The sequence below is a fragment of the Pteropus vampyrus genome, unplaced genomic scaffold (assembly GCF_000151845.1).
Source record: "Pteropus vampyrus isolate Shadow unplaced genomic scaffold, Pvam_2.0 Scaffold135, whole genome shotgun sequence".
NCBI classification, from domain to species: domain Eukaryota; kingdom Metazoa; phylum Chordata; class Mammalia; order Chiroptera; family Pteropodidae; genus Pteropus; species Pteropus vampyrus.
Genome location: NW_011888916.1, coordinates 443,636 through 470,518, shown reverse-complemented (window position 1 = coordinate 470,518; position 26,883 = coordinate 443,636). Strand labels below are relative to the sequence as shown.

The 26,883-nt window shown below is 54.5% G+C and overlaps 1 protein-coding gene across 6 annotated transcripts in view; it reads right to left on the bottom strand.

The window, feature by feature from the left end:
- The window catches only part of PTPRF (protein tyrosine phosphatase, receptor type F), a 75,833-nt gene that overhangs the window by 38,403 nt on the left and 10,547 nt on the right, over window positions 1–26,883 (bottom strand). For all 6 annotated transcript variants that reach the window (XM_023534956.1, XM_023534960.1, XM_023534957.1 and 3 more), the window contains 4 exons: window positions 22,088–22,233; window positions 21,784–21,925; window positions 9,540–9,728; window positions 809–919 (listed from right to left, as the gene is read on the bottom strand). In XM_023534956.1, the coding sequence (XP_023390724.1) occupies window positions 809–919; window positions 9,540–9,728; window positions 21,784–21,925; window positions 22,088–22,233 (588 nt within the window). The remainder of the gene's footprint in view (window positions 1–808; window positions 920–9,539; window positions 9,729–21,783; window positions 21,926–22,087; window positions 22,234–26,883) is intronic.

The following is a 26,883-nucleotide window of genomic DNA, read 5'->3' as shown; positions in this document are numbered from 1 at the left end:
CCATCTGTGCAAGAGGACTAAACAAGGGGACAGTGGGAGGAAGGTGGGGCTCCCAGGGCCCCTCCTGGGCACCATGCACATCAGTTTCAATGTGTGAAGGAAGCTGGCAGGTGGCCAGCTTTGGTCACCCTTGGGCTGTGATCATAGCAGAGACTGGACACTTCAAAAGTCCTCAGACCCTTTCTGCTGAACTTGTGAAAATGCACGATCTACTTAGTCCCAGCAAGGAACACCTGGAACACGGTAGGTGCTTACCCGTAGGGCTGCCTCAGCCTGACCTCCTACATAAGGGTCTTTGGCTGGTGACAGAATACAGGTAGCTCCCCTGTATTCTGCCCTGGAAAACCCCAGGGCAGAGTGCAGGCACACCTGGCCTGACACCTGCCCCACTGGGGATGGGGGATGTACGTGGCGGGGGGCAGGACAGACTCAAGGAAGACCAGGCAGGTACGCACAAGTTTACACACAAATGTTCGTGCCTGCGCGCACGCATCTGCTCAGAAGACTCTAGATTCCCATGGGGCTCTGGGCCCATGCAGTAGGACCTACAAGAGATACAAATGCTCCCAAGAGTGACTGCTTCCCAAAGGGCCTGCAGGGAAGGAAAGCAGAGCAGTGGCGGACATTAGGAGCTTGCCCGTTGGGAGCTGCTGCTGCTGTCATGGCTGCTGCAGAAAGACGTGGGGTAAAGAAAAGACTAGGCCCATGGCAGCCCCCTTTGTGTCCACACCAAGGGCTCCAAGCAGCATGCCCAGCAGGGGCAGCTCAACTCCATGAAGATAGGGCCAGGCACTGCTCGAGTCCTTACCTCGCACATACAGGTTGGCGGGGGCCGAGTAGCGTGTGCCTGCAGAGTTGGTCGCCACACACTCGTACTTGCCTTGGTCCGACTCCTCACTGCTCTCAATCTGCAAGGCACCTGTGGGGACATGAAGACAGAGTTCAGGCCTGGAACACGGATAGGAGTCTCGACAGCATTTGTGGCTTGTGTTGACCAGATGTTGCAGACATTGGGGCCATATCCCAGCACCAGTGCTGTTTCCAGGAAGCTCTCCCGACTAGTCCAGTGGCCTCCGGGCTGGAAACGAGGGTTGCACTCTGGAGCACAATCCTGCCCCACCCTGAAGTTCAGTCGGGCCTATCGGCTCTGCCAAAGGCTCTACCCCTACCCCTAACTCCACTGAGTGCCCACCACGCTCTGGCCAGGATGCATCCCCATTAGTGCTCCCGGCCATGCCAAGTCACACGGAGCCAGGTGTGGGTGGGAGCAGCCTGTAGACCTTGAGGCCTGGGGTGGTTTATAAGCATGCAATGCCCTCATTAGGCAAGAGCTTGGGAATCTGCCACCCACCAGAACCCCAGAGGAAGGATGGGGCTTGCCTTGGGGGCCTGGTGCCCAGTAGCCTCTGTTCACAGCACCCATCCTTCCTTCCTACCCTACCCCCACCCTGCTAGCCCCACCCATTCCGGCTCCTCTCCTCAGCCTGGTTCCACTAAAGTGCTTCGACCCACCACGGCTCCTGCATAATTCAGGAGGCTAATGGAGGCTGTAGCTCCCACTCAGGCCGGCGCCCTGAGGGGCTGCTCTGGCCGCAGACGGACAGACAGGAGCCAGAATTGGGGGAGCAGCTGAAAAGGACCCTCACAGAGGATAGAGGAAACCTAGGCTCAGGGCCAGTCCTGGTAGGACCAGACGGGGGAGCCCAAGGTGAGGGTGGCAGTGGGGTGTGGGGCAAAACCACTCAACTTGGCCACCCCACTCTCCAGGCCAGGCAAGAAACACTTGAAAAAACTGCTTATGAGAGCACACTGAGCAAGCTGTCTGTGACAGTAACACCCTGGGGTACAGGTAACACCACTTCCCTGAAACAAGCCAGCAGACAAATCACATTCACATAGGACGATCCAATAGACAGTTAATAACCCCACAGAACAAAGCCTGACATAAAACCACTGCCTGCACAGAACAGAGTGACCCTAGCAGCTCTTTCCCTCCCAGGGCCCAGGCAGGCTGATGGTCATACCCACACAGGACACAGACAGAACCTGCTAGCCCACCTGACTAGACAGGAGCCACAGGAAAAGTACCAAGCCATGCTCTCATGGCCCAGCCCGAAGGGAGAACCACCATGGGCCTGGGAGCTGGAGATGGGACAAGGGGCTGCCTAGGCTTGGCCCTGATATAGGACAAATGGTCCTGGCCTCAGCCTCCCCATTGACCATCAGGGAGTGTGAGGGCCCAGGACACATACCAAATACCCATCTCCTGCGAGAGCAGCCCAAGGGTACCCAACAGGTCATGGTCATGGGATGAATGGACACTGTTTACAGAAAATGTTCATTTGAGCAGGTGGGGGTGACACCCCTGGCTGGGTGGGGCTGCACTAAGGTCAGCTCAGCTGAAGGGTGGTGCCACAGGCAGGAACAGGAAGTAGTACCTGGGTAAGATCCCTATTGGGGGTGGAAACTCTCCTGTATTCAGAGCCAGGACTGGTCAGGGACCCTGAGCCTATTTGTACAGAGAAACCCCCAAATCTGGAACCAAAGCCCACAGGGGGGCAGCTGTTCTTCCCAGCCTCAACTTCTATGCTGAGACCACCCTGGCCCTGAACTCTGAGGGTCTAGATGTGCCCAAGTACATTGAGAGGTAGGGAGAAAATAATGTAAATAAATACAGAAGTAACCATTTATAAGCTGTCTGCTCTGAGCCAGACACTACCCAAATCCTCACTCTCTCCTCTAATCCCATGAGGTGGGGCCTGGGTCCCAAATTAAAGAGGAGGAAACAGACTTCTGAGAGAGAAATCCATTTTCTAAAGGTTGTGCAGGTGGTGAGTTAGACTTGAACCCAGATCTCTGAATCCAGGGTCTGGGCTTTGAACCCCTAGGCTGCAGGACCCTGCTGCATGAAAACGGCTGAGTGCTGATAGGGCAGGGGATTCAGTCACATGGGACCCTGTATTTCTCAGCTGACATCCTAGCACCTAAAGTCTTTACTACATGTTCCCCCTAGTGTTTGCTGGGCTGAGGGATTTACAGGATGGTCCTCATTCTACTACAGATCCAGGACGTTAAAGGGGGCATTAATAATTGAGGGCCCCAAGACAAAAAAGGTTCTCAAGAGGAAAGGCAAGACTTGGTCATGCTCCCTCACCTCACAAGAATACTCTCCCTCTGTGGCCAGCCTTGGGGACCAGGGCTGGGCTTCACTGCGAGAGCCGACAGGCCCCTTCTGTGGGACTGGCCCAGAAGGCCCAGGTGGTAGGGCTTGCTGTCCCCAAGGCAGGGCTCAGCTGAGTAGCTCCACAATCCAGACTTGCAATGGATGAATCCACAGGAGGGAATGACTGAGAGTGGATGTGTGTGGTGGCTGGTGGTGTTGAGGGGGCCAGAGCTGGAGATGAGGAGGCTGGAGAGGTCAGGATGGGGATGGGGGAGGTGACAAACTGGACGGGATGGAGTGGTGGTGACGGCAGTGGCAAGGCGTGGCGTGGCGAGATGCACGGACAGCATTCTTACCTCTAATTGGTGAACCACCTGGCGAGGTAATTTGAATGCAAATAAGATCAGAGAGAAGCATTAGTACAAAAGGAAGGAAAGCCACAAAAAGCCAAATCAGATAAAATGAAACACAAGAAAGGGCCTTAAATACATGGAGAAATCGAGGCCTGAGTTAGGCTGATGCAGGTAATGTGCGTGCAAGAACCAGGCTGAGTGTGGGTGAAGTGTGTGTCCCCCAGGTCACTGGCACTGCTCTGAGGAGGGGGAGAGTGGGACAGGGGTCAGCAGGGCTGGGGGTGATGGGAATCAGAACGGTGAGTCAGGGCTCCTACATGTAGACCCTGCTGGCTGAGGCCAATAGATGGCGGAGGTGAAGAGGTGGCAACCCCATCCTGCAGGGCCACCCAAATCCACAGGTGGGTAGATTTTAAAACAAAGCACTTACCAAAATAAAACAGGGCCTTTAAACAGACAGAAGAAAGGGCAAAAAAGGAGGGCTCACCTTAGGTGACCACCAGACCAGGTTTCCCTGCACACACACACCAGCCCACCTTGCCATGGATGAGGCTAAACACGCAACCCAGTGGCAGACTCCCTGTAAAGCCCACTCAACTCTGCTAAAAACTGAGTGACTACTGAGCTTCTCCCCAAACTGACCGGTGAGAGCCGGAGGCCAGTGGTCGCCCCTCGCCTGTTCAGTGCTTCATAATCCTGGGGATCAGAAGCCAGAGGGCCAAGTGCTCAGCCTCCAAAAGCCTGGTGCAGGGCTCGTGTGAGGTCTGAGCAGGCTCCTTCTCAACGGGGGCCTCCTCTGAGGCTGTGCTCAGGCTCTTCTTCTACCACCATCTCACCCAGAGGAGTGAGAAGCCTGTGGGCGGGCCCAGGCCCTGTGCTGTCCATCCTGCTTCTCTCTGTCCACTTGTGGGGGATAGAAGTATACCGAGAGAAAAACGGATCACTATGTTTCATTGAACCTGCCAACATCTGCCTGGGAGGAATTCTCCAGCTCCGTGAAGGAGTGAGGAAACAGACTGAGGAACATTAAGTGACCTGCCCAAAGCCCAAGGTCATACAGCTTGTGAGTGAGGTGGCAGGAACTAACCCGGTCTGTCTGGCTCATGGCCTTCCCACTAGACTAGGCTGCCTCCTGCAGACACAGAGACTGGAGAGAAGGCAAAGGCAACTGTTGGGACCTGAGGTGTGTATGTGAGGCAGTGCAGAGAGATCGTCTAGAAAGAACCATTGTTACAGTGATCTGCCAAACTCAGTCCAGAGAAATTTAGTGTCCTTGAGATCCTTCAGGGGGTCCACAAGGTCAAAACAATTTTTATAATACTAAGAAATTATTTTTCTTTTTCACTCTCGTCCGCTCATGAACACACAGTTGAGTTTCCCAGAGGCTCCACGATGTGTGATATCACAAAAGATCGAATACAGCAGATAGGAAAATCCAAAAGAAAAAGAAAAAAAAAAAGCAAATCCAGCTGACTTCTATTTGGCCCAATTAGAGATATGTAAAAGTGTAAAACAAAGCTACTCTTTTCTCACTAGATGTTTTTGTTTTAGAAAATATAATAATTTTTTGTTAAAAATGTTATGTTAAATGGAATGGGTTTTGAAGTTATTTTAAAATGGATTAATAAATATTTAAGATCTTCTCAGCATTAATATCTAATATGGTAAATATTGATAGATAAAATCCATACAAACTAAAGCTCTTTGAGGTCCTCTGATACTTATAATTGGACGTCTTGAGACCAAAAAGTTGACACCACTGATCGACTGCTATAGTCTTGGCCTGCTTTGGGAGGGGGTGGCAGGGTAAATGGCCAAGGTCTGGGACGCCTAGCTTCTGGCTTCACCTCTTCTAAACCTTAACCGTCTGTGTGATGAGTCTCTGGACACCTCAGAAAAGCCATGTGCCCATCTGTCCATTTCACAAAGTAGTTGTGAGAGACTGGAGGGAACCCGGGAATCAGCACTGCACATAATGGGTGGCAGTGTGCTCAGACCAAAGGGAAATGGTGACCACATACCAAATGCGTGTGTGCCCTCCTGGCAGAGATGCAGCAGACGGCGGGGCAGAGTGGGGGTGGGGAGGAGACAGGCTCTTCCCGTACAAGCTGAGGCTGGCCAGTAGAGTAAGGGGCTGCAGGCCGCAGGCACACACTGAGGACTGCTCTGCACTTCCCTCTGGGTCCCATCTGCTGGGGCCAGTGGGTCTCCTCCAGCAGCTAGATGCTGGCATCTCTGCTCGAGGCCCTGCAGTCTAGGTTCAGGGGTCACGGAGTGTGGAAGGAGATAGCTCTCTGGGTAAGCACATGGACATGTGCATTAGGGTGGTCCTTGATGGCGACGGGGATGGATGGCGGCTACCACACCCAGGCCTCTGGGATGAGTGGAGCACAGGGGGTGTCCTTGGGGCCCCATCCAGGCTTGGCAGAACATGTGGCCAACAGCTCCTTTCAGGACCCAGCAGCAGCTCAGAGCCCCACTTGAGAGGTCAGCCCCTACATATTGTTCTGGCGACAGTGCCTACTCCTGGCTCAATTTCTACTCTCTCTGAGCGTGTCCCTATTCCTCTTGGGCCCACCCTGGGTCTCAAGTTCAGATTGTCTAAGAGGCTCATGTTGTGGCAGCAGGTCATGTGACTTCAGTGGAGAATGAATCTGCTGAGCAGAGCTCACACCTGGGATCAGGCCACAATCACCCTCCTACCAAGCTCTGTTCTGGGGCCACACCCTGGTGACAGGTGCTGTGGCTCAGCCCACAGATGCCTGAGGAGTTCTGGGTACTAGTCAGTGGGGGCCTGAGTCTGGAGAGCATGAGACTGTGGAGCTCTGCAGCCCTAGCAGAGTGTCGCCACTCCCCAGGGCCCAAGTTCTGTATACGTGGTATTAGAAGGCTCCTGGGGAACCTTGCAGGGGAGCTCCCTGGCTCTGCATCTCCATGTGTGACCCCAGGTGACTCCCTTAACTCAGCTGTCAAGTGGGCATGATAATCACAGCCTGTCCTACTTCTCAGAGAATCAAGTGCAACCAGAGGCAGGAAAGCGCTTTGTAAACTGTCGGTGATGCATAAACCGTGAAAGTCCCTGTAAACAACCAGTGCTCGGGGCCTGATTCCACTCCATGAAGGACTGTCCCTATAAATGTGCATGGAACAGCCCCAGCACCTTCCTGAATGGTTAACAGGATATGAATAGCAGCTACTAGGTTTAGGAGCTAGGGGCCAGAATCAGGCAGTGACGGGGGAAGAGTCCTGTCCATTATTGCTAAGGTGGGATGACTGAGTCCCCTCAGGTGCCATCTGGCTCCATCTCAGCAGCTGGACTCTGGACCCACAACCCTCAGGTCACAGCTGCCAGGGGGCAGGAAAGGTCGAAGACATCTTCCCTGGACCTGGGAAGCAGGAGGAGTGGACATCGGTCTGCACGGACAGGGCTCAAAGGCCACGTTCATGCAATCATTCATTGACAACGGCTCAGAGATACCTGTCTATGACTGGGCTTGTGTTGGGGGTGGGGGTGGCAGGCGGGGAGGGCCTCGCAGACAGGAGCCAGACCCAGGCCCTCCCTGCAAGGAGTGCCCCGTCTAAGTGAGCAGAGCTGGAGCCCAGTGGTAAAATGTAATGCGGGAGTCCTCAAGGAGCAGGCCTTGGGCAGAGAAGGGTCAGGCTTCATGTGCTGGTGAATGTGACTGGAGGGCCAGGATAGGGTCAAGGTGGCTCAGTGCAAGTCAGAGCGACTGGAAATTAAGAAGAGCCCCATTCCTGGAGCCCTCAGCATAAACCAGGCCACAAACTAAAGCTCTAATGACCACTGTCTCAGTCCTTTCTCTAAGTCTTTCTTAAAGATGAGGAAACTGAAGCTCAAAGAAGTTAAACAATTGAGGGCACAGAGCCAATAAGTGGTGCAGCCAGAACGTGATGAGATAAAGTTGGAGACGTGAGCAGGAGAAGATAGAGAAGGGTTGCGTGTGCCAAGCTCAGGGGCATGCACCTGACCGTGTAGGCAGTGAGGCTGTCAGAGCACAGAGGAACACGAGCAGAAAGCTCTGATGGCTGCTGGAGGATGCATTCAAGGGGAGAGCCTGGAGGCAGGGAGAGTAGTGTCTGGTAACCTGGGACATGGCCAAGTCGGAGAAAGGAGAAAAGGAGACCAACCTGAGAACCATGTGGGTTTAAGAGGACTTGATGGTTTCATATTGGAGGAGGAGTCAGAGTATACTCCAGGTTATAGGTTGGGGAGCCACCACCCACAGAGAGAGGGTCAGTGGGAGAATGACAGCTGTTTGAGAAGGAGGTTATCACTCATCACTGTCAGGGTGACACCCACAAGGCATGGGTTGGAGAGACAGGACTGAGAGTTGCAGGAGTAGAAAGGGTATCTGAAGCTACAGGAGTGGGTGAGCTGGCCCAGGAAAGGGCTCTGTCCATGGGGCAAGGGCAGGGCTCATGGGCTACCAAGCTAGAGGAACAAGCAGAGGAAGAGAAAGCTGCAGGGCAGACAGAGGAAAGCCAAGGAGACGGGGAGGGAGTAGGTGAGAAGGAGGGAGGGGTGTGGACTCCTGCTGAGAGGACCAGGAGGCTGAGGCCTGAGCAGCACTGGGTGAAGTGCTCACAGGGCAGGAACCAACTCACAGGGCAGTGAATGGGTGGCACAGGGCCCGGCACACAGCAAGCACTACATAAATACTTGATGATCGAATGTGCAAGACAGCGTGCCTTCCAGAACTGATGCCACAGACAGTCAGTGCCATTTAGGGTGGAGGCCAGACCTGCGGGAAGGACCATCTGGCTGCTTGGGGAGCCTGCCTGGGGGACTATGTGGAAACATAGGAACCGAATCATGCCGGCCGCTGGGCAGTGCTGGGCAACGGCTGCAAATGCTGCCGGACTGTTTCCTGCCTTGATTATGGCTGTTTTAATTAACTGCGCTACAGCTGCCTCCATCTTGTTGAGTTTTAATTAAATTAAATGAGCTAACACTTTGTAGGCTGTCTCAGGCGGCCATCGCTGGGGCCGGAATCCTGCCCCTGCTGGGCAAATCATTTCTCTCTCCTCTCCCGGGCCCCACGAGGGTGTCTACCTGGTGGGAATTGGTAGGGAGGGGCTGGCATTACAGGGAGCGGCAGGGGTGCCTTTGAAGCTGGCAGAGCCCTGAAAGGAGCAGAGTTGTGTCCTCCTTCGCAGTGTTGAAATCACAGCTGAGGGGCGGCAGGGGCTCTGGCCGGCACTGGCCATTTTGTCTGAGCCCCCCATCCCACAGCTAGCAGGAGGACTTCTGGACCAAGGCCTATCGGTCCAGCCATGCTGGCGGCAGATGCAGAATGCAGCTAAGCTGATTCTAAGCCTCCTTTCCCGCCTGCTCTGTTTCCACAAAAGCGGAATCAATTATCCTGGCGGAAGCCTTACAGGCAGATCGATCAATGGGGCGACACCTCCCGTCCTGGTCAAGATGGCAACCTTGCTCCCAGGGCTCCAAACTGGCTCTACTAAGACATCCATAGGAGACAGGTGGCCCTGGTGGCCGAGGGATGGCAGAAGTCCCCCTGGCTGCAAGCCTCTGAGGTCCAGCCTTTTGAAGCCTGATGAATCAGGCATCTTTGGCCTCTTTCCCTGCTGTCTGGAGAAGCAAAGAGAAGCATCGTCCAGGCCCCCTCTCAGGCCAGGCTGCAGGGAAGGTAAAGGATGAACACCCACAGAGCAATTTCGAAGAGCCCAATACCAGGCTGGGCACAACATCTATGCTGTGAGGGGCAGAGCTGGCCCTATCCGGAGTCTGACAGTCCGGGAAGGTAAAAGAATCTTTGATGACTAGTCCTAGCTGCCAAGCTCTCTTCCCAGGCTGGGTGGGTCTACAGCAAAATCCAGCCCACCCACTGGGTGCCCTCTGCTCAGCTGTGGAGGGTCAGCCCCAGGCTGAGGCCTCTTGTAGCTTCCAGGCACCCAGGCCCAAGAGGGAAGGCTGTGCTGGACTCTGACCAAACACCTTTCCTCACGACTGTACGGCCCCTTGACCCTTACCCTCTGCTCACCTGAACGCAGCTGCTTGATACGGCCATTGCTTGTGGCGGGATCCACAGGAAGGAAGTCCTTGAACCAAGAGATCTCAGGGTCTGGATTCCCGCCTGCTGCGCACAACATGGTGGCCGTGCGTGCCTTCTCCACCACCTTCAGCTGAGGCCCCATGTCGATGGAGGGGAAGCCAGGGGGCAACTGGTCCTCTGCAGACAAAGAGCAGATGTGTGCATTAGCGCTGGGACCCTGCTTCCCCTCACTCTCAGGTTGGCTGGGATCCTCAAGATTCTTCTCTCTCCGATCCCCGACTTCTAAACAGAATCCCAACTCCCACTGCCCAGGCCGGCCCTCCCCTCCACAGGGAGCTGGTTTCCAGGTCTGAGAAGCAACGCCTCAGACTGAAGATGTCAGCACTTATCTCTCTGGGCCCTGGGAAAAACGAGGATTGATGCTCTGCTGGCCACAGCACAAAGTGCTACACAGACGCTAAGCTGCAGGGGGACCCACAGCTGACGTGGTGGCATCGATAGCCATACTAAGCCCAAAGGCTCCTTGTCTGTCCAGCACCCACCCCTCTTGTCTGCACATGTAGTGTCCCCTCCACTTCCTGCATCTAGTCTTTAGCTCCATCATATGGCAGAGCCCGACGTCACAGCTGTGTTCTAGTCCTGACTTTGAACACCTCCCGCCCTACCAATGAGCTAGCTACCCTTGACCCCGGGTCCTGACTCTGACCCATTCTCTACTGCAGCCTTGACCCTGACCCTCCTCCCTCACTCAGTCCTGACTCTGGGGTCCATGGTCAGCCCTGGGGGCCATGTCTGACCATGTGAAGGCTAAGGAAATAAAAAAGCTCTGAGGACACCAAAAGTTGATTGGGGGTGGGGTGGCGGGCAACTCTCCCCGCCTGCCATCTCCTGGCTCGCAGAGGAGTCACTTCCACGGGTGCAACAGGAACAGATATCAGCATCACACCCCCACTGCAGTGCGCATGGACTGCTGAGGCAGCCCTGAGGGGCTATGGGGCAAGGCTGCTCACTCCCCTCCCCTGAAAGCACAGGGGCTGGGAGCACAGGCTGGTGCAGACCGAGTGGGACTCCCACTTCCGCCACTCACTAGCTGTGACCTGGGTGTGTTACTAATCCTCTCCACGTCTGTTTTTACCTGTAAATGGGGTTCAAGTGCCCACCTCATAAAGCCAGTGTGAGGACTGTATGTGATAATGATGTGCGCGAGGCGCTGGAATGTGTATGACAAAGAATCTGCATCCAGTGACTGCTCGCTGGCACTATTATACCTAGAAAGGGCTGAGCCACTGGGGCAGACAGGTACCAAGACCAGGGCCTGGGGCCCCTTTCTCATCCTGGGCTGGCGAGAGGCCCCTCCCCGAGGAACAAATCAAGTGTGTGAGAACTTGCCAGAGCCTCTCCACCAACGTGGGTGCTTGGTAAGCCCAATGTGGGAAGAGGAACACTGTCCATTGTCAGTCTCCTGGTAGGGGAGCGGGGCTCTACAGTGGAGACGAGGAGACTAGCACAGTTCTGTATCTCCCTTCTACAGGTCCAGCACAAGATGGGTTTGTGGGAACATTTGCTGAGGTCAGGCTCCTATGCTGGGGAAAAGGCATGTGGCATCCTGAGGAGGGAAGAAATTAAAGGCTGACAGCACTGTCGTCTCTGCCAGCTCTGAGACCCAGGGAGACTGACTAAGGATGAGGGGCAGGCAGGACAGGAAGTAGCCCCGAAAAACAGAGTTAAGACATCCCTCTGTGTGGTACCAAACCCCAGGGGGTGCTCTGCCAAGGTTCCAGCTGCCAGAGGCATCCCAAAGGAACTGTAGTCCCATTGGAAGATGGGGTCTGGGGGTGGGGAGCAGCAGGGCTCCCAGCATGGCCTCACCTCCCCAGCCTCTCTGGTAGCTAGCAGTATGCTTCCTTACCTGCAGCCCTATAAACTCCGGACGTGACCCCGGCATCTCCTTGGCTGTAAATATGATCCCATAGCATCCTAACTTTCAGCTCCGATTTTTTTATTTTAATGTTAAACAGTGGTGAGAAAAGAGAGGACAAAAATGAGGCAGGACTTGGGATGTACCAAGCAGGGAAAGAGCTGCCTTTGGCTCTGCCATCTCTTGCTTTCACAGGAAGGCCTAGGCTGGGCCTGAGGCCTGGGGGGAAAACCCACCCGATCTCTCTGCCCTCCACAGCAGCTGGGGGACACTTAGGATTGTCAAAGCCATCCCGGCCCACCAGGGTACTAGTCTAATTTCTGCCAGGGTACCAGGTCTCAATCCTACCTGCTTAGCCCTCCTGAGGGGAAGGGGAACAGAGCCTGCCAGAGTCAGGGTCCAGGAGTCAGCTGGCCCCCAACTCTATCAGCAAGGTACCGATCAAGGATAGGGAAGAAGTACAAACATCTGCAGCCCTGTGTCCCGGGAATCTACTCTGAATTCTTAACATCGGGAAGGTCTTCGGGATTTATGCCAAATTAAGGAAATTAATTTTCCTCCTACAATTATTGTGCCCTCAATGGCTCTGTCCTTGGCTTAGATCATCCCTCAGGCACTGCTGCCAGAGCCTACAACTGGCATGTGTAAAGAGCTAGCCATAAAACAGCAGGACCCAAAAGCCAGTCCCTTGTGCCAACGAGGCTTCCAGGCAGAACTCACAAGGCCAAAGCTCTACACCTCAGAAAGGAGAAGCGTGCCTCACAGGAGGACTCCAGCCCTTCGGGAGTGACTGCTGCTACCTCTTCCTTCTATACTCACCCAGGGGCCTCCAGCACATTCGTATGTAGCCAAGGACTGCAGCCGATTACTGATGTCCACCTCGTGTCTGGCCAACCTGAGCACTGGGCATGCTGCTGTAAAGTGACCTCACTGAATGGCACATTTATCGCCCTCCCGGCCAAGTACCCACAGGAGCTGGGTCCACTATAACCGGAACGACTCAGGCTAAAGACCAGCGCACATTCCTCATGCAGATATCACACGATCACTCCAAACGCAACAACAGGGAAAACTGAGGCCCAGGTATGAGGGAGAAGAGTACGTTAATGGAGCGTTTACTACGTGCTAGGTACTGGATTAAAATGCTCACCAAAATTTAATCTTTACCAAAACCCTGTGGTACGTGAACAAATGGAGGCTTAGAAGATCTAGAAACCTGCCCAAGGTCATGGAGCTAGATGGGAGGTGGGGGCTGGGATAAGACCGGGTGGCCTGGCAGGGCTGGGTCTGGGCAGGGCAGGGAGGTGAGGGTGTCCCTGGGGATGCCCCGCCACCATCCTGACTCACTTCCCAAGGTTCCCGCTGCACCCCTCAAACCACGCCCTCCACGGTCTTCAGGGGCTCAGTGGCTCCACCACCGACCCCTCTACACACAAACTGCGGCATTTTTATTTACTGCAGAACAAACCTGACTGTCCCCACACGTGGCCACCTGCGGGCACGCTCCAACGTTCCAACACCTGAAAGTACCGGTCACAGCTGAGTCCACTCAAAACCCTGTCCTGTGGATCGGGCGGGGAGAAAGGGCCCCTCCCCCTTCCAGGCCACCCGGTAACCATGGCAACGGCGAGCGGTGCGCAAAAAGGGCTGCGCGTGCCTGTGTCCAGGCTGCCTGCATCTGTGATCCAAGCAGCTGCCGCCCCTACCCCAGTCTGGGTGGAGCCACCGCCCTCCCTCCCAGGACTCTGCTTCCCAACTCCAGGGAACCTTCCCTCTTAGGCTTCCTTCCCCAAGGGCAGCTGAGGGTGTGTGGGGGGGGTGGAGGGCTTTCCCCGCCCCGTGTGCCCGCCACAGCGGCAGGGGAGGTCTCCACACCTGCCTCGCAGCCTCAATGCGTGGAATCTGCAGTGGGGCCGAGATCCCTCTACCCTCTGATAAGGGATGGAAAGATAAGCCCTTGGGGACTTTAGGGGACTTAAGAGGTACCAGGAGCCCAAGTCTCTACAGCTGTTTGTGGATTCCAGATACACGCGCAGGTAGGGTGCAAACATTCTCCACCGTCTGCCCGCACAGACCCCTGTGTACCTGTGCTGGGTGCACATGTGTCCGTGACTGGCTCCTGCTCCTGAACTGCGCTGGTTTTCAGAGACCGCAAAGGGAAACCTGATCCCTTTTCCCTGTCCTCACTGGGCAGAGGAAGATAACAAGGTGTGTGTGGGGAGCGGGGTGTTTGGAGCCTAAGGTTCAGATAGGGGCAAGAGCTTGGCTGAGGTCCCACAGCAGTGGTGGAGTGGATCAGTTCAACTCCACAGCTCACCTGACACTTTGGTGGCTTCTGGAGGAGAACAGAGATTTAAGAGAAGGAAACACTTGAGAATGGGAGGCAGGGAGAGGTTTCGGGGGGAGGGAGGGACTGCCTCAGTAAAGGCTGTGGGAGGGTGGGGAGACCGTTGAGGTGAGCCTGGTTGGAGCTAAGGAAAATGTTGGGGTCCTGATAGATGAGACTAGGGTGAGGGTGGACAGGGAGTTGGCTTAGGCTGGTTGCAATGACTGGGGGAGGGAGGCTGCTGAGGGCCCCTACAAAACGCACAGATCTCTTTGTCCAGCTCACCTTGGGAGGCCTGAGGCAGAGTCTGGGCCAGAGGGAGGGAGCTGCACTAGGGAAGCCAACAGATGGAGACGCCTTGCGGGGTCCCAGGGTGGGCAGCACCGGCTGTCAGCATGACCTTCTCACCCTTGTTTACCCGGCTTCGTGGCGTCTCTGAGCATAGGCAGGCACACAACTGCATACACATACACAGGCTCCCTGGGGCGGCACCGTCTGTTAAGCCTGACCCCCTCCCCTGTGCGTGTTGGGCCTGGCACCCCCCTGTCTCTGAACACACAGACACCGAGAAACATGCACAGTCACGGAGATATACATGGCGAAAGATACAGGTGCAAAAACAGAAACCAACATGTGCGTGTGGAGGGCACCTGCAGTGACAAGCACCTGTGGAAATACTCATGCAAGCAGATCCAGAGGCAGTGCACGCAGACGTACAAACACATATGTGGAAACATGCAGTCAAGAGACACACGTGTGCTGAGGCACATGCGCCTGGAGACAAACACAGGGATAGAGATACGGAAAATGCAAAGACCTGTAGAGACACACGAAGGAACCTCATGGGTAGCTGAGGCTCCCCCGGCCCTTATGCACTCTCAGGAAACAAGGCCACCTCAGTCCCTATCCCTGAGACAGCTCCGTCCTCAGTAGAGTCAGATGGAGACACACCCTAGAAGCAGGAAGGCCTCCACAGACCTGCAGGATCCCACTCTTTCCCAGAGACCCCCGCCCTGCCCCCAGGCTTCCAGGCAGTAAGGGGGGCCTGGGGAGCCTTGGGCCCATCTCCCTTCACAGATTTCAGTCTTGATTTTCAGCTTTTTCCAAGAGAAAACTCCCACCTCTTTCAGCACTCAGATTTCATCAAACTTGGCATCTTAAAAGCCTGTTTTGTTTTTGAATCTGAGCTGTTTGGGGCCTGTCGGCAGCAGCCGTGGCCTCCTCCTCTCAGTCCCCACCCCCAACCAGGGTTTCCCTGGCACCTTGCACAGCCCTACTCAGCCTGGTTGGTGTGGCCTTCCCGCAACACACACCCAATTGACTGGGAGGCCATCTCCTGGACACATACCCTATACACTCTGGCTTCCGGGCCCTAGCCCATACTGGACTCTCCTGGGGTTCCCCCACCTCCGTCCAGCTCCAGGGAGGTTCTTTTGATGCATTTACTACCTGCCCCGTACCCCACACCAGTTCGGGCTGTCACTCCAGACCACTGACAGCCTCCCACTCGCTTCTCAGGCCCCTGCAGCCCAGCTGTCACCCCCACTGTTTCCTGCCAGGAAGCTCCCCAAGGTCAACCATGAATCCATGGAGATAAACCCAGAGGACGCTTCTCAGCATCATCTTGCCTGACCCCTGGACAGCACTCCCTCTTCATGTTTTCTTTCCTCTTGACTTCCATGGCCTTACTTCCTGTTTCCCTACCTCTCAGGGCCCTCCTCACCAGACTCCTATGCAAACTCTCCTCCCAACATGAAGAGTTAGCTTATGGGACTCCATCCAGGTCCCTTTCTTCCCCTCTTGGCTCTGGCTCCCTGAAATTTGCCACGTCTGGGCCTTCAAAACTCCATCTCTAGATGTCCCTTAGAGCAGCGGTCCTCAGCCTTTTTGGCACCAGGAACCGGTGCTCCTATGAGAATCTAATGCCTAATGATCTGAGGTGGAGCTGAGGCGGTGATGCTCGCCCTGGGGAACAGCTGCAAATACTCGCCTGCCACTCACCTCCTACTGTATGGCCCCGTTCCCCCCGGGGGTTGGGGACCCCTGCCTTAGAGTGCCAGGCGAATCTGAACAAGGCCTCCTTGATGTCTCTTCCGGATGCCTGCACATGCCTGATACAACGAATTTCTAACTGGACTCATCCACCTGCCCCTTCAAACCTGGTCTTCTTCCCATACCTGAATCTTGGAAAATAGCATTGTCATCTACCTGGCCCCAGAGCCAGTAACTCAGAGGCTCCCGCCACCTTCCCAATCCAATAGGTAGGCAGACAGGCCACCACTCTTTCTAAACTGCTTGTAACCCAGTCTCTTCTCCTCCCCAGTGCCTGGTTTTGGGTGACTGCTACCTACTGCTGGGCTGCAAGGCTACCCCAACTACTCACTGGTCTTCCTCCACCTCCACCTCTACTTCCAGGTGGAGCATAAATCTGACTGTGCCCTTCTCCTGAATAAAACTCCCTCTGGCAACCAGAGGAAGAGGGCACCTCACCAAGAATAGAGAATATGCACACACAGGGGCATTTAAAGCCTCCAACTTGGATAGCTGTTCCCAGAGCTGCCAGCTCCTCACTGTGGTTATGAGGCTAGCAGAGTGGGGAGTAATCAGAGTGGGGAGTAATCAAGGGGGCCGTGCACATAATAGGGCTTTGTAAACACCTGTGGCTACAGGAGTAGAGGGGCTAGGTGGGCACAGGGGATCCAGGTACCCAGTGTCTGTGACTAATAGAGGAGGCAGGTATACTGCCCACCCCACAAGAGGGACCATTCAGAAGGGAGTCCACTTGGGCCCTTGAAGGCAGATCAGAACTAGAAAAACTGGGAGATTCCAGGTACCAAGAAACCCAGAGTCTGACCGTCAAGGGCCTCCTAGCAGTGTCCACCCTCCTGACATCTCTCATCCCTATGTCTGGGGCTCCAAATTCTCCAGGAAATGGTTGCAGAGTCTCATATCTGCATGGTTTCAAATGCTACTGTGGCCACGATTGGGTGTGGAAGGACAAGTCACAGAGACCAGTCAGTGGACCAGAAGCATGTAAGTCATGCCTCAGCTGCGAGGGGAGAAGCAGAAGCTGGCCTGGGTTCTAGGTCTTCTGTGGCTACAAATTAGGGAAATGACAGGCTCTGCTTCCACAAAACCAGCCTGTTACGCAGACACACATGCAGGCAACAGGAAGGGAGCACACCCTGCTACCTGGGAAGTTATTCTCTGCTTGTGGTAGCCCTTTATCCAAACTCCGCACCCCACCCAAAGTCAGGCCTGGGTTGGGGCAGGGAGAGCTGACTCCCTGGGAAACATAAGCTCCTTTACCAGCTCTGCTCCAGGCCTATCTCAGCCCAGGATAGGGGCACAGGTTGCTCATTAGCCCTCATGTCCTTGGGGCTGTTTCCAAAGGGATTATGTGTGGAGGTAGGTGGAGGGGGGTTTAGGAGGTCCTTTATTACCCCACAGGTCCCAAAGCCAGCAAGGGTCAGAGCCAGGGAAGAACCTAGAGATCAGACCCAGCACTAACCGCTCCTCTACCCCAGTTACTACCCACCCCACATGCCTGACAGTCGGCCCCCAAAGCCTGCCCTAGGTGAAACTAGGCACTGCAGGCACCTGGATTCCTGGTCCCATGTGGCATGAATGGTGTGGTCTTGGTCAGTGAGCAGACACCAAGGCCAGATGAAAACAGGTAAAGGGCTTGGTGCAGGGAGGGGAGGGAAAGGAGAGAGTCCTAAAGTCTAGGCAGGATCTCTGTCTGGTACACCCTCCCTCCTGGCCTAGTTGCAGAGGAACTGCTGAGGTGCCATCGAGGGCACTGAGAAGAGCTCAGCCCGACCACTGTCCCACGTTCATCTCTGTCCAGCTGTCCCAGCTGACCAACAGCTCCGAGCAGGGATCCTGTGGGGTTCCAGTGACCATGAGCCCAGACTCAGCATCTCTGACCTCTCACGGCACCAGACTTAAAGCATATTCAGCTCAGACTGTTTGCTGCAAACTCCACTTGCTGTACAGAGCCCATGAGGTGCATACCACCTGCTGTATGTACAACATTCCACATACACACAGCATGATGTACACCACCTGCTGTACACAATAGCCCTCCACACATAGTATGATGTATACCACCTGCTGTATATACCACCCCCCACATAATGCCTGATACACACACATGTGTGCACACAGTCTGCTGCACACACCCTGCTGTATATAGAATCTTAAGGCACACACTCGACATACATCTCACATACACACACCTTACACATGGCACACAGGGCACCCAAACCGCACACAGAGTGCCCATTATGTACTGCATCAATGACAAGTCAAATGCTGCTGCCTGTACCCAGAGCCCTCAGAGCGAGGCCCTCCAGGACAAAGTCAGAAACAGCTCATCCCTGAGCCTCAGCCTTCCCCCTACCCCCCTCCCCTTCTCCCTCCTTCTCGGCCATTCCTGAACCTTCCCAAGTTACCAGGGCCCTGCCACACCTCTGCTGTCTGGCCTCCTCCAGGGCTTTCCTGACTACTGTCCTGCCTGGCCTGGAACCCACTGGCCCAGATGAATCTGTGACCTCGAGGTTGAGCTCCAAGACCCTGGCTCCCCGCATCTTCTGGAGGGAAAGGCCAAGAAGCAAGGACTGCCTCCCCTCCCCCCTCCACTCCACCTCCCTCACGAGGGAAAATGTCAGATTCCCTGTCTCAGTGGCAGCGGGCGGGTTGGAGGGGGAGTGATTCAGCCGCCTCAAGAGTGTGGAGCGAGAAGAGCTTTTCCTGCCATTACCCGGCAAGGGAGAGGCTGGCGCGCTAATGGCTTCAATTACCACTCAGACAGGAACGCTGGGCGGCGGGCCCTGCACTCCTCACAGCCCAAGATGGGCTCACCCCAAGCCAGCTTGCGCCGCTGAGCAGCCGCCTGGGCAACAGAGGGCAGCGGGGACTCTGCCTGGGGATCGGGATGCAAAGGCCATGACCAGGGGCTCTCCCAGAGAGTCCAGCGGAGTCGAGTGTGAGGGAAGCTGGGCCTGGTTGGGAGCAAGGCACAGCAGAGGACACAGGATGGACTTGCAGACCTGGGTTCCCTTTTGGGGGTGCACTGACCCCTCACCTGAGCCAGGCTGACCTAGGCAGCCCTCAGCCCATTCACTGAAGAGTCCAGCTTCTGCAGAGTGGCCCCAGCTCACAGCCAGTTATTCTTTCACCTGGTTCCTAGACCTGGTTTTCCAGGCCAGCACAGGAGGCCTGGAGGGGCAGGGTTGGGGGGTAGTGGGGTGGGAGGCAGATCAGTCACACTCTGGTCCTGCCCCCTGACACCTTTGAGGCCTCTCATTCCACTCTGTTCTGCCAAGCCCAGAGTTGGTCAAGGTTACACAGACCAACGTGTTAAGTCAGCATTTCATCTTCCTGGTGCTGTATTTCAAGAGCGGGAGGGGCTCATTCAGGCCAACAGTTCTACCCCCACCTGGACAGGGAGGATGGGTAGGACAGGGACCTGCCCCGCACTCTCCCTAACCTCATCAGGGACCTCCCATATCCTAGAAGCACAAACATATCTCAGACCCTCATCCAAGAAGGCCCCTCAGGATGGAGAGACTCCCCTCACTCCAGGCCCTGAAAGACCACCCTCATCCCCCTCAATCCTTTAAAAGATAAAGCTGCCCGGGGCAGTGATGGGGGTAGGCTTGTGTCCACAGAGGACCTGGGGGGCGGGGTACCAGAGCTAGGGTGTAGGGGCTTTGAGGGGACTTCTCTTTCAATATTAACAAAGAGGCCCTCTTTCCCCAAAGAGAGCTCGAGAAGATGCCCTCTGAGACAAGAGTCACAGTCTGGCCCTTCAGCCACTTCCTAGTTTTGCTCTTATAAATGCCAGGGCAGATGGCTCCCTGCTGGGGCAGATACCAACAGGAGGGAGGGCAGTGCTAAAATACCTGTCCTCCTCAGGTCATAAGTGAGGTCAGGGGTGGGAAAATCAGAATACTCAGTAATCAGTGATTCTGGCCTAGGGCCTGTCCTCTGGGCCTCTGCCCCACAGGTAAGTACCTCCATGGGAGTAGACACCACCCAGATAATGCCAGGCAACCCAGAAACCAGCTGACACACCTGGTTCTCATGATGTATAGCTTCCAGCCCAACATTCCAGCTACCATACATGATAGAATCTTGTGAAATGCTTAACTACATCATACTGTGAACCCTCCAAACCAGCTTGGGTGGTAGGTATCATATCCTTACAGATGGAGCAAATGAGGCTCAGAGGCATAGTTACTTGCTCAAGTTCATAAGATGAGAGTAATAAGCGGTCCAGGGGCCTTGCTCTTAACCACTGTCCTCCATTGCCCCTCGAAGCTGGAGGGCCCCGCCTCATTTCACAGCAGACACAAGACACAAAGGAACTACCGAGTGGATGCGTGTTTGAACATATAAAGCCATAGCGTAAAAATGGCCAATGCGAAAAGATGCTCAACTGCTCTTGTAATCAAAGAAATGCAAATTAAATTGAGATGCCATTTTTTGCCTATTAGCTTGGAAAAGATATTTTTTTAGTGATAATTCCCACTGCTGGTGAGGATGTGCAGAAACGAGGCCCTCTCATGACCTGCTTGGTGGGAGTGTAAACTGACACAATCTTCTGAAAATACTGAGAGGCTCAGAAATGCATGTGCCATTTGATTCGGCAATTCCACTTCCATGAATCTAGAATAAGAAAATAATCAGGAAGCTGAACACATCTTATCTGCAAAAATACAGCACTTGATTTATAAAAGCAAAACTAGGAACAATATATGTGTCCAACAATAAGGGAATGGCTAAATAAATTAGGGTACTTCCAAGTGAGACCGACCCACAGCCATTAAAAATAATGATGCAGAAGAATATTTAATAAAGAGGAAAATGTTCATGATATCTTTTTTTTTAAAGAGGTCTACAAATCATTGGGCAGAATGTGATCCTGTTTTTGTTATGTATGTAATATACGCACAGAAAATGGACTGTAAGAAAATAATCAAATGTTAATAGTAGAGGTAAGATAACGTGATTTTTACTTTTTCCTATGCACTATTTGTACTTATCAAATTTTCAACAGTGACCATGCACTGTTGTAATTTTTTTAAAAAAGCAACAATCAATGCTATATTTTGAAAATTCACGCAGATATATTCAGACTGATGAATCTATTGTGGCTGGGGGCTGATCATGTCATTCCTCACTCCACTTATGGCTTTGTATGCCCCCAGAAAGTGTTAAATTGTTCTTATCCCCTTCTCTCTGTGCCCTCCAGATCCACCCACCACCCAAAACCAAACTAAGCTAGGAGTGCCCTGAAAGCTCCACTCTCTCCTGACTCTGGGTCTTGGCACATGTCATGCTGTTCCTTTTGCATAAGTCCCCATCCCAACTCCCGCTTAACCTCAGGACTCAGCTTAGACAACAGTTCCCTTCCCCCTTTCGCTCCCCCAGTCTCCCCGGTGTCTCCACAGGACTTACTGGAGACTAAAGTCTCAAGGGCCTGGTCAGCTAACCCTCTAGACACAAAGCAGCATTAGAGTTTATAAATAAATGGAGGAACCACAAGGCGAGGGAAGACCCTAAAAACAACAATCAGAGCCCTAGCCCTCGGCCTAGGGCCCTGGCAACAGGAAACATCCTTCCCTGAAGCCCAAGGCAAGTTCCACATGAAAATCAGATCCACTGCCACAAGCCATGTAAGCCAAGAGATACATTACTGCAGGCCCTCGCCTTAAGTCAGACCCTAGACCCCACCTGAGCAATACCCTGGGCTCAGCAGAATACAAAGACACTAGGCACACAGCTGGCCTCAGCACAAGCCAAAGAATCCAGGCCAGATCCAATAACACTCCCTGTCCACCACTTGTCAACCCCAGGATAGCCAGTTCTCTTTTCTGCCAGACACACACGGGCCCACAGCAGGGACAGGGTTGGCTGGCTGGCTGTTCCCACACATCGGTCTACCCACCCACCATGCCATGTCCCTCCCCAGCACATACCTTCAAGAACTGAGAGCTTGGCACTAGTGTTGATCTCTCCCAGACTGTTGGTGGCCGTGCACTCATAGATAGCCTCGTCTCGCTGCACCCTCAGCGGCTGGATCCGCAGCACAGACCCTGCCCCATCATCAAACTCAATTACCTGCCAGAGAACACACATGTGGTTACAACCTGCTCTGGGTCAGTCATCCTCCTGCCTCCCAAAGGCCCCTGGGGAGGGAGACCAAGGGGAGTGGATTTAGGACCAGGCCCTGAGGTAGGAAGACCCTGAGCCCCGCCTTCCCCCTCAGACCCGAGGACATACCTCGAAGCGCTGGGAGCTGACTTTCTTCCCCTTCTTCATCCATGTGATACGTGGCTTGGGTTCCCCTGTGGCTTGGCACACAAAGGAGGCCACCCCTCCCGACAGCCCAGTTTGGTCCTCAGGGACCTTGATGAAGACAGGTTTGCCTGGAGAGAAGGAGGCACCAAGTCACCAGGGTGCAGTCACTATAAACAGGGTCGATACTAGGTGGCGGTCATGGGGATGGGGGTCCCAGCAAGGAAGATCTATAGAGGAAACAACAGCACTGACACCTAACCCTTAAACAGTGCTTTCTACGTGGCAGGCACTATTCAAAGAGCTGTAGGCATATGAGGTGGGTGCCAAAAACCTCTGTTTATAGAGAAGAAAATCAAGGCACAGAGAGGTTAAAGGATTTGCCCAACATGACACAGCTGGTTAGTGGCAGAGCTGAAATTTGAATTCAGGAGTTCTGAATACAGGATATATGCTCTACCACTACACGCTTGTCTCTCACTCCCATCGATTCCCAGCTCTGGGACAAAGGCATGCTGGGAGCAGCCCCAGTATCTCCCCCAGACTTGTCTCTCCCCCACTGCTCTCTAGCTCAGTAACGGTTCCTTTATCCACCCCAAGGCTCAAGCCAGAAAGCCATGACTCCTCCTCTCCATCGGCCCCACATACCAGCAGTCCACTTCCTAAATATCTCTGGACGTCTTCCCAGATGAATGCTTTCCTGTAAATCTGCTCCCCTTGCCTTGCCCCCACTGACGGGGTTACTGCTCTCTGACAGCCTGGACGTCTCCCCAAAGGGTCCACAGGGTGGCAGGGGGAGGGGAGAAGGAGGGGGCTCGGATCCCATACTGCCATGCCCACATCACCATGATGTGAGCACCAGGGCCAGCCTGGAGCACTTGTCCCTATGAATCTCACTGCCCAGGGTCAAAAGACTAGAGAAATCTGGCCTTCACTAAGACATAGCAACGCCTCGTTAATCCTGACAGCGGATCCATTTCCTATTAATCAGGCCAATGACCAGCTCCAGGAAGGCTAACACCGTGAGAAATGACCTTTCAATCTATCCGCTCAGTGCTGATAAGTCCAGGTTTGGCCTGGTCTCTGGCACAGAAGGTTGTGTTCAGTGACAACAATACTTCACTAAGCATCCACTCTGCACCAGGTAGTTTGTCTTACTTAGTCCTTCGTCGTTATTATCCCCGCTTTATAGGTTTAGAGAGATCAAGTCACTTGCCCAAGGTCACACAGTCAATGAGTGGTACATCCAAGACTTGAATTCAAACCTGTCTTGTCTCTAGCGAAACACCAGGCAAAAAACATTTCACATGGTATTGCTGGAGGCCTTGTCAGGAGCAGGGTCAGTGGCAGAATGGGGGCCAAAGCCAGCCTAAAGAAGGTTGAGGAGTGAGTAGGAGGTAAAGAAGGAGAAACGAGTAAGTGACCAAACAAACAAAACTGGCTGTGATGGGGAAGATAAAGAAAACGTGGTGCTTGGAGGGGATGAGGGTTGGAGGAGACTTTCACATTTTTTGTCTCTAAGATGTGAAAGACAATGTTTAAATGCTGATGGGAAGAAGCCGGTAGAGAGGAAGAGGGTGTCAATCCAGGGGAGAGAGGAGGGACAGTGGATGGGGCAGGGTCTCTGAGGAGAAGAGGGTCCAGGGGGACTACCAGGGTCAAGAGTGGCAGCTGCAGCTACAGAGAGCAGGGAGGAACCCATTTTACTAAGCACCCCAGGGTCCAGTGGGCTCTGGAGGTTTTCTGTAGTTTTTAAGCAAGTCACTCACCATCTCTGAGCCTCTGCTTTCTCATCTGCAAAATGGTGCTGGTGACATGGGTCTGTGCAGACGAAATGTGATGATGACTATAAACTGCTTTTTACAGGCTCAACATATGGTGGGCCTTGCATGAGGGCAGCCATCACTCTCATTAGCATTATTAGCCTTAAAGCAATCCCACGAGGTAGGTAGTATTATCATCTCCATTTTAGATATGGGGAAATGGAGGCTCAGATAGAGCCAGGATTTGATCCAGCATTCCAAATCCTAAACTCAGGACCCACCTGACTGCTCTTGGAGCAGCTAGGGTGCGAGGGCAGCTGGCTAAGAGGAGCCAGGGGCAACCTTGATAGAGAAGCACATAAGCTTGGTGGGGACCAGAGTGGTATGGGGACAACACAGGTTTAGGAAGCCTCAGTTCGTCTCACGCTTCCCCCCACTGCCCTCTGAAGGAGGCTCCAGACTCTCCCAGTTCTGCAATTGTCTGCATTGCCTGTCCCTTTCAGATAGGCCCTGTCAGATACGACTCTGCCCCTTCAAGCTCCACCAGGGTGGGGCACATCTGTCCATCCCCACACACACTGCACACCCTCACCTACACCTGAGGACCTCCAGGAAGCAGCCTCCCCGCTCTCCTTCTGCACTGCCACGACCTTAATCTGGACACCACCTTCCCTTGACTCCACCCATCTGACAAGCTGTGTCCCTGCCTCCAGTCTTGCCCCCCGCAGCCTGTTCTTTATTCAGCAGCCAGGGTGAAATGACAGTCTCTCTGCCCTGACCAAAACCCTTCAAAGGCATCCCACTGCTCTCAAAACAAAATTTAAACTCTATCATGGCGGACACAGCCTGGACAGGTCTGACCCGGGACACTCTCCCCAGCCCCAGCCATCCCCTTTGGCCCCGAGCCCTGGCACTGTCCCCTGAGGCATCAGGGTCTCTGCATAGCCTGTTCCTCTGCCACAAACCTCTCAGACTACCTCTTTACCCACTAATTCCTATTTACCTTTCTGAACCCAATTTAAACATCATTTCCTCAGGAAACGCTCCTTGGTCCTGCCGTTGTGGTCCCTACCTCTATTATCAGTTTCTGGTTTAAAGCTCTCTGGTAACTCCATCTGCCTCTCTCCTACCACTGCTCATGGTTTGTTATGTCCGTGTGTGAGGTGATCACTTTTTCCACATTTGGGGGAAATGACTATTTGAGTCATAGCTGTTTCCCCACTTAGAACAATAGCCCTGGGCAGGGCAGACACCATGCCTGCCTTGCTTCCTGCCGGTCATAGTGCCCAGCCCAGTTCCTGGCACACAGAGGTGTGGAAGAATAAAGGAGCAACTGACAAGGGAAGGCCTAAGGAGGATGGAGCCTGCAGCCCCTCGCGCACAGGGGGAAGCCCCTCCGCCAGGGAGAGAAACCCAAGGTGAGAAGCCCAGGGTAGAAACCTTTCTTGGCTCCAGTCTCAACACGTCTACACAGAAACCAGAGACTGGAACCTGCTCAACCTGAATGGCTGGGCGAGTATGCCTAGGGGGTGGGGTGGGGTGGGGCGGGGCCTCAGCGCCAAACAAAGAACCAGAAACCGGGGAGAGCCAGGTATGGGTCAGGAGAGAGAGAGCAGAGAAGGGGAAAGGCCTCAGTACTGTGTGGAGGCTGGACAGGGCCCAAGACCTGGGGCCATGGAGGAGCCAGAACACCCCTTGGAGTCTGGACAGGGGCCAGTGCCCCACCCGGCCCACCCACCCACCAGACTCTGGCAAGACTGGCAGTGCTGCCCAAGCCCAGTGCTGCCCAGGGGGCAGGCCCCTCCCTCAGTCTGGCCTCACCCTGGCTTCCCTCAAACCCACCCCCACCCCCACCAGAGGGCACCTCACACATCACAGGAACCAAAGCAAACTCCAGCTCATCCTCCTCTGAAAGCCCTGCCATGCCCTCACCTTTTGTTTACCAGGCAGACCTTTGGGGAGCACAAATCTGACCATGTTTCTTCCCAGCTCCAAACCCTGTTTGTCTCCCCTCTCCCCTCCCCACACTTGCTCCTGCTAACCTCTCCAGGCTCACCCGTCTTGACTCTTTCAAAAAAGGGCATGTGCCATGGGCCAAGCACTGTTCTAGATCACAGCTTGGCCCCAGTGGACTCGCTACCCCCCACCTAGGCCTGCTCTGACAGGCCAGGCCCGTGGGCACCTCCTTGCCTTTGCCTGTGCCCTGCCCCTCTGAGGCATCCCACCCCCAAAGCTTGTGGAAGCCTGTTCTGCATCCCGAAGCCCTTGATTTTCCCAGCCCAGCACTGATCATCACATGTCATGGTGACTGGTCAGGTCCCCAGGTCGGTGGGCAAAAACCAGGTGACGTGACCACTCTGCCCAGTGCTGACCCAGAGCTGAGGGTCTGAAAAGAACTTCCGAGACCATGTGCCAGGAAGAGCTTTCTGTCCCACCAGAACGTGACTCCACCTGTCCCCTATCCCACCACAGGGGCAGCACAGCCCTTTGGGCAGCAGCTTCCAGGAGCATGTGCCCTGGGGCACGCTCAGGCAGCACAGGCTGCTGAGCCCTTGCAAGGTGGGAGGGAGTGGCCTGCGAAAGGAAACAGTAGGCTGGCCTGGGGGTGGGTGGGCACACCTCCCAGGGTCCAGCCCTGGGGACAGCCAAACTGGGCCACCTCCAAGGCTCCTCCATGGGAGACTGACTGCTATTTTGTGCCTTCCCTGCGGAGTACCCATATACACCACAAAAACAGCACACGGAAACAGAGAGCAGACACGCAACAGCAAGGGACTGCCAGGCAGGGGAGGGAGCTCCTGGAGAGGCGGATTTCCCAGGCCCTAAACTGCCTAATGAGCTAAGGACTCATTACTGCTGGCTCCTGTAACTGCTGATGTCCCCAGGAGGGAGACCCCTCGGAGACAACTCTGGGTTCCCTGGGACACACAGGAAGCCCTAGGTCACGGCCTCTGTTGGGGAGAGCACATACTAGGTGCCAGGTGCCTTGAACACGTGACCTCAGCTAACCTTTCCAGG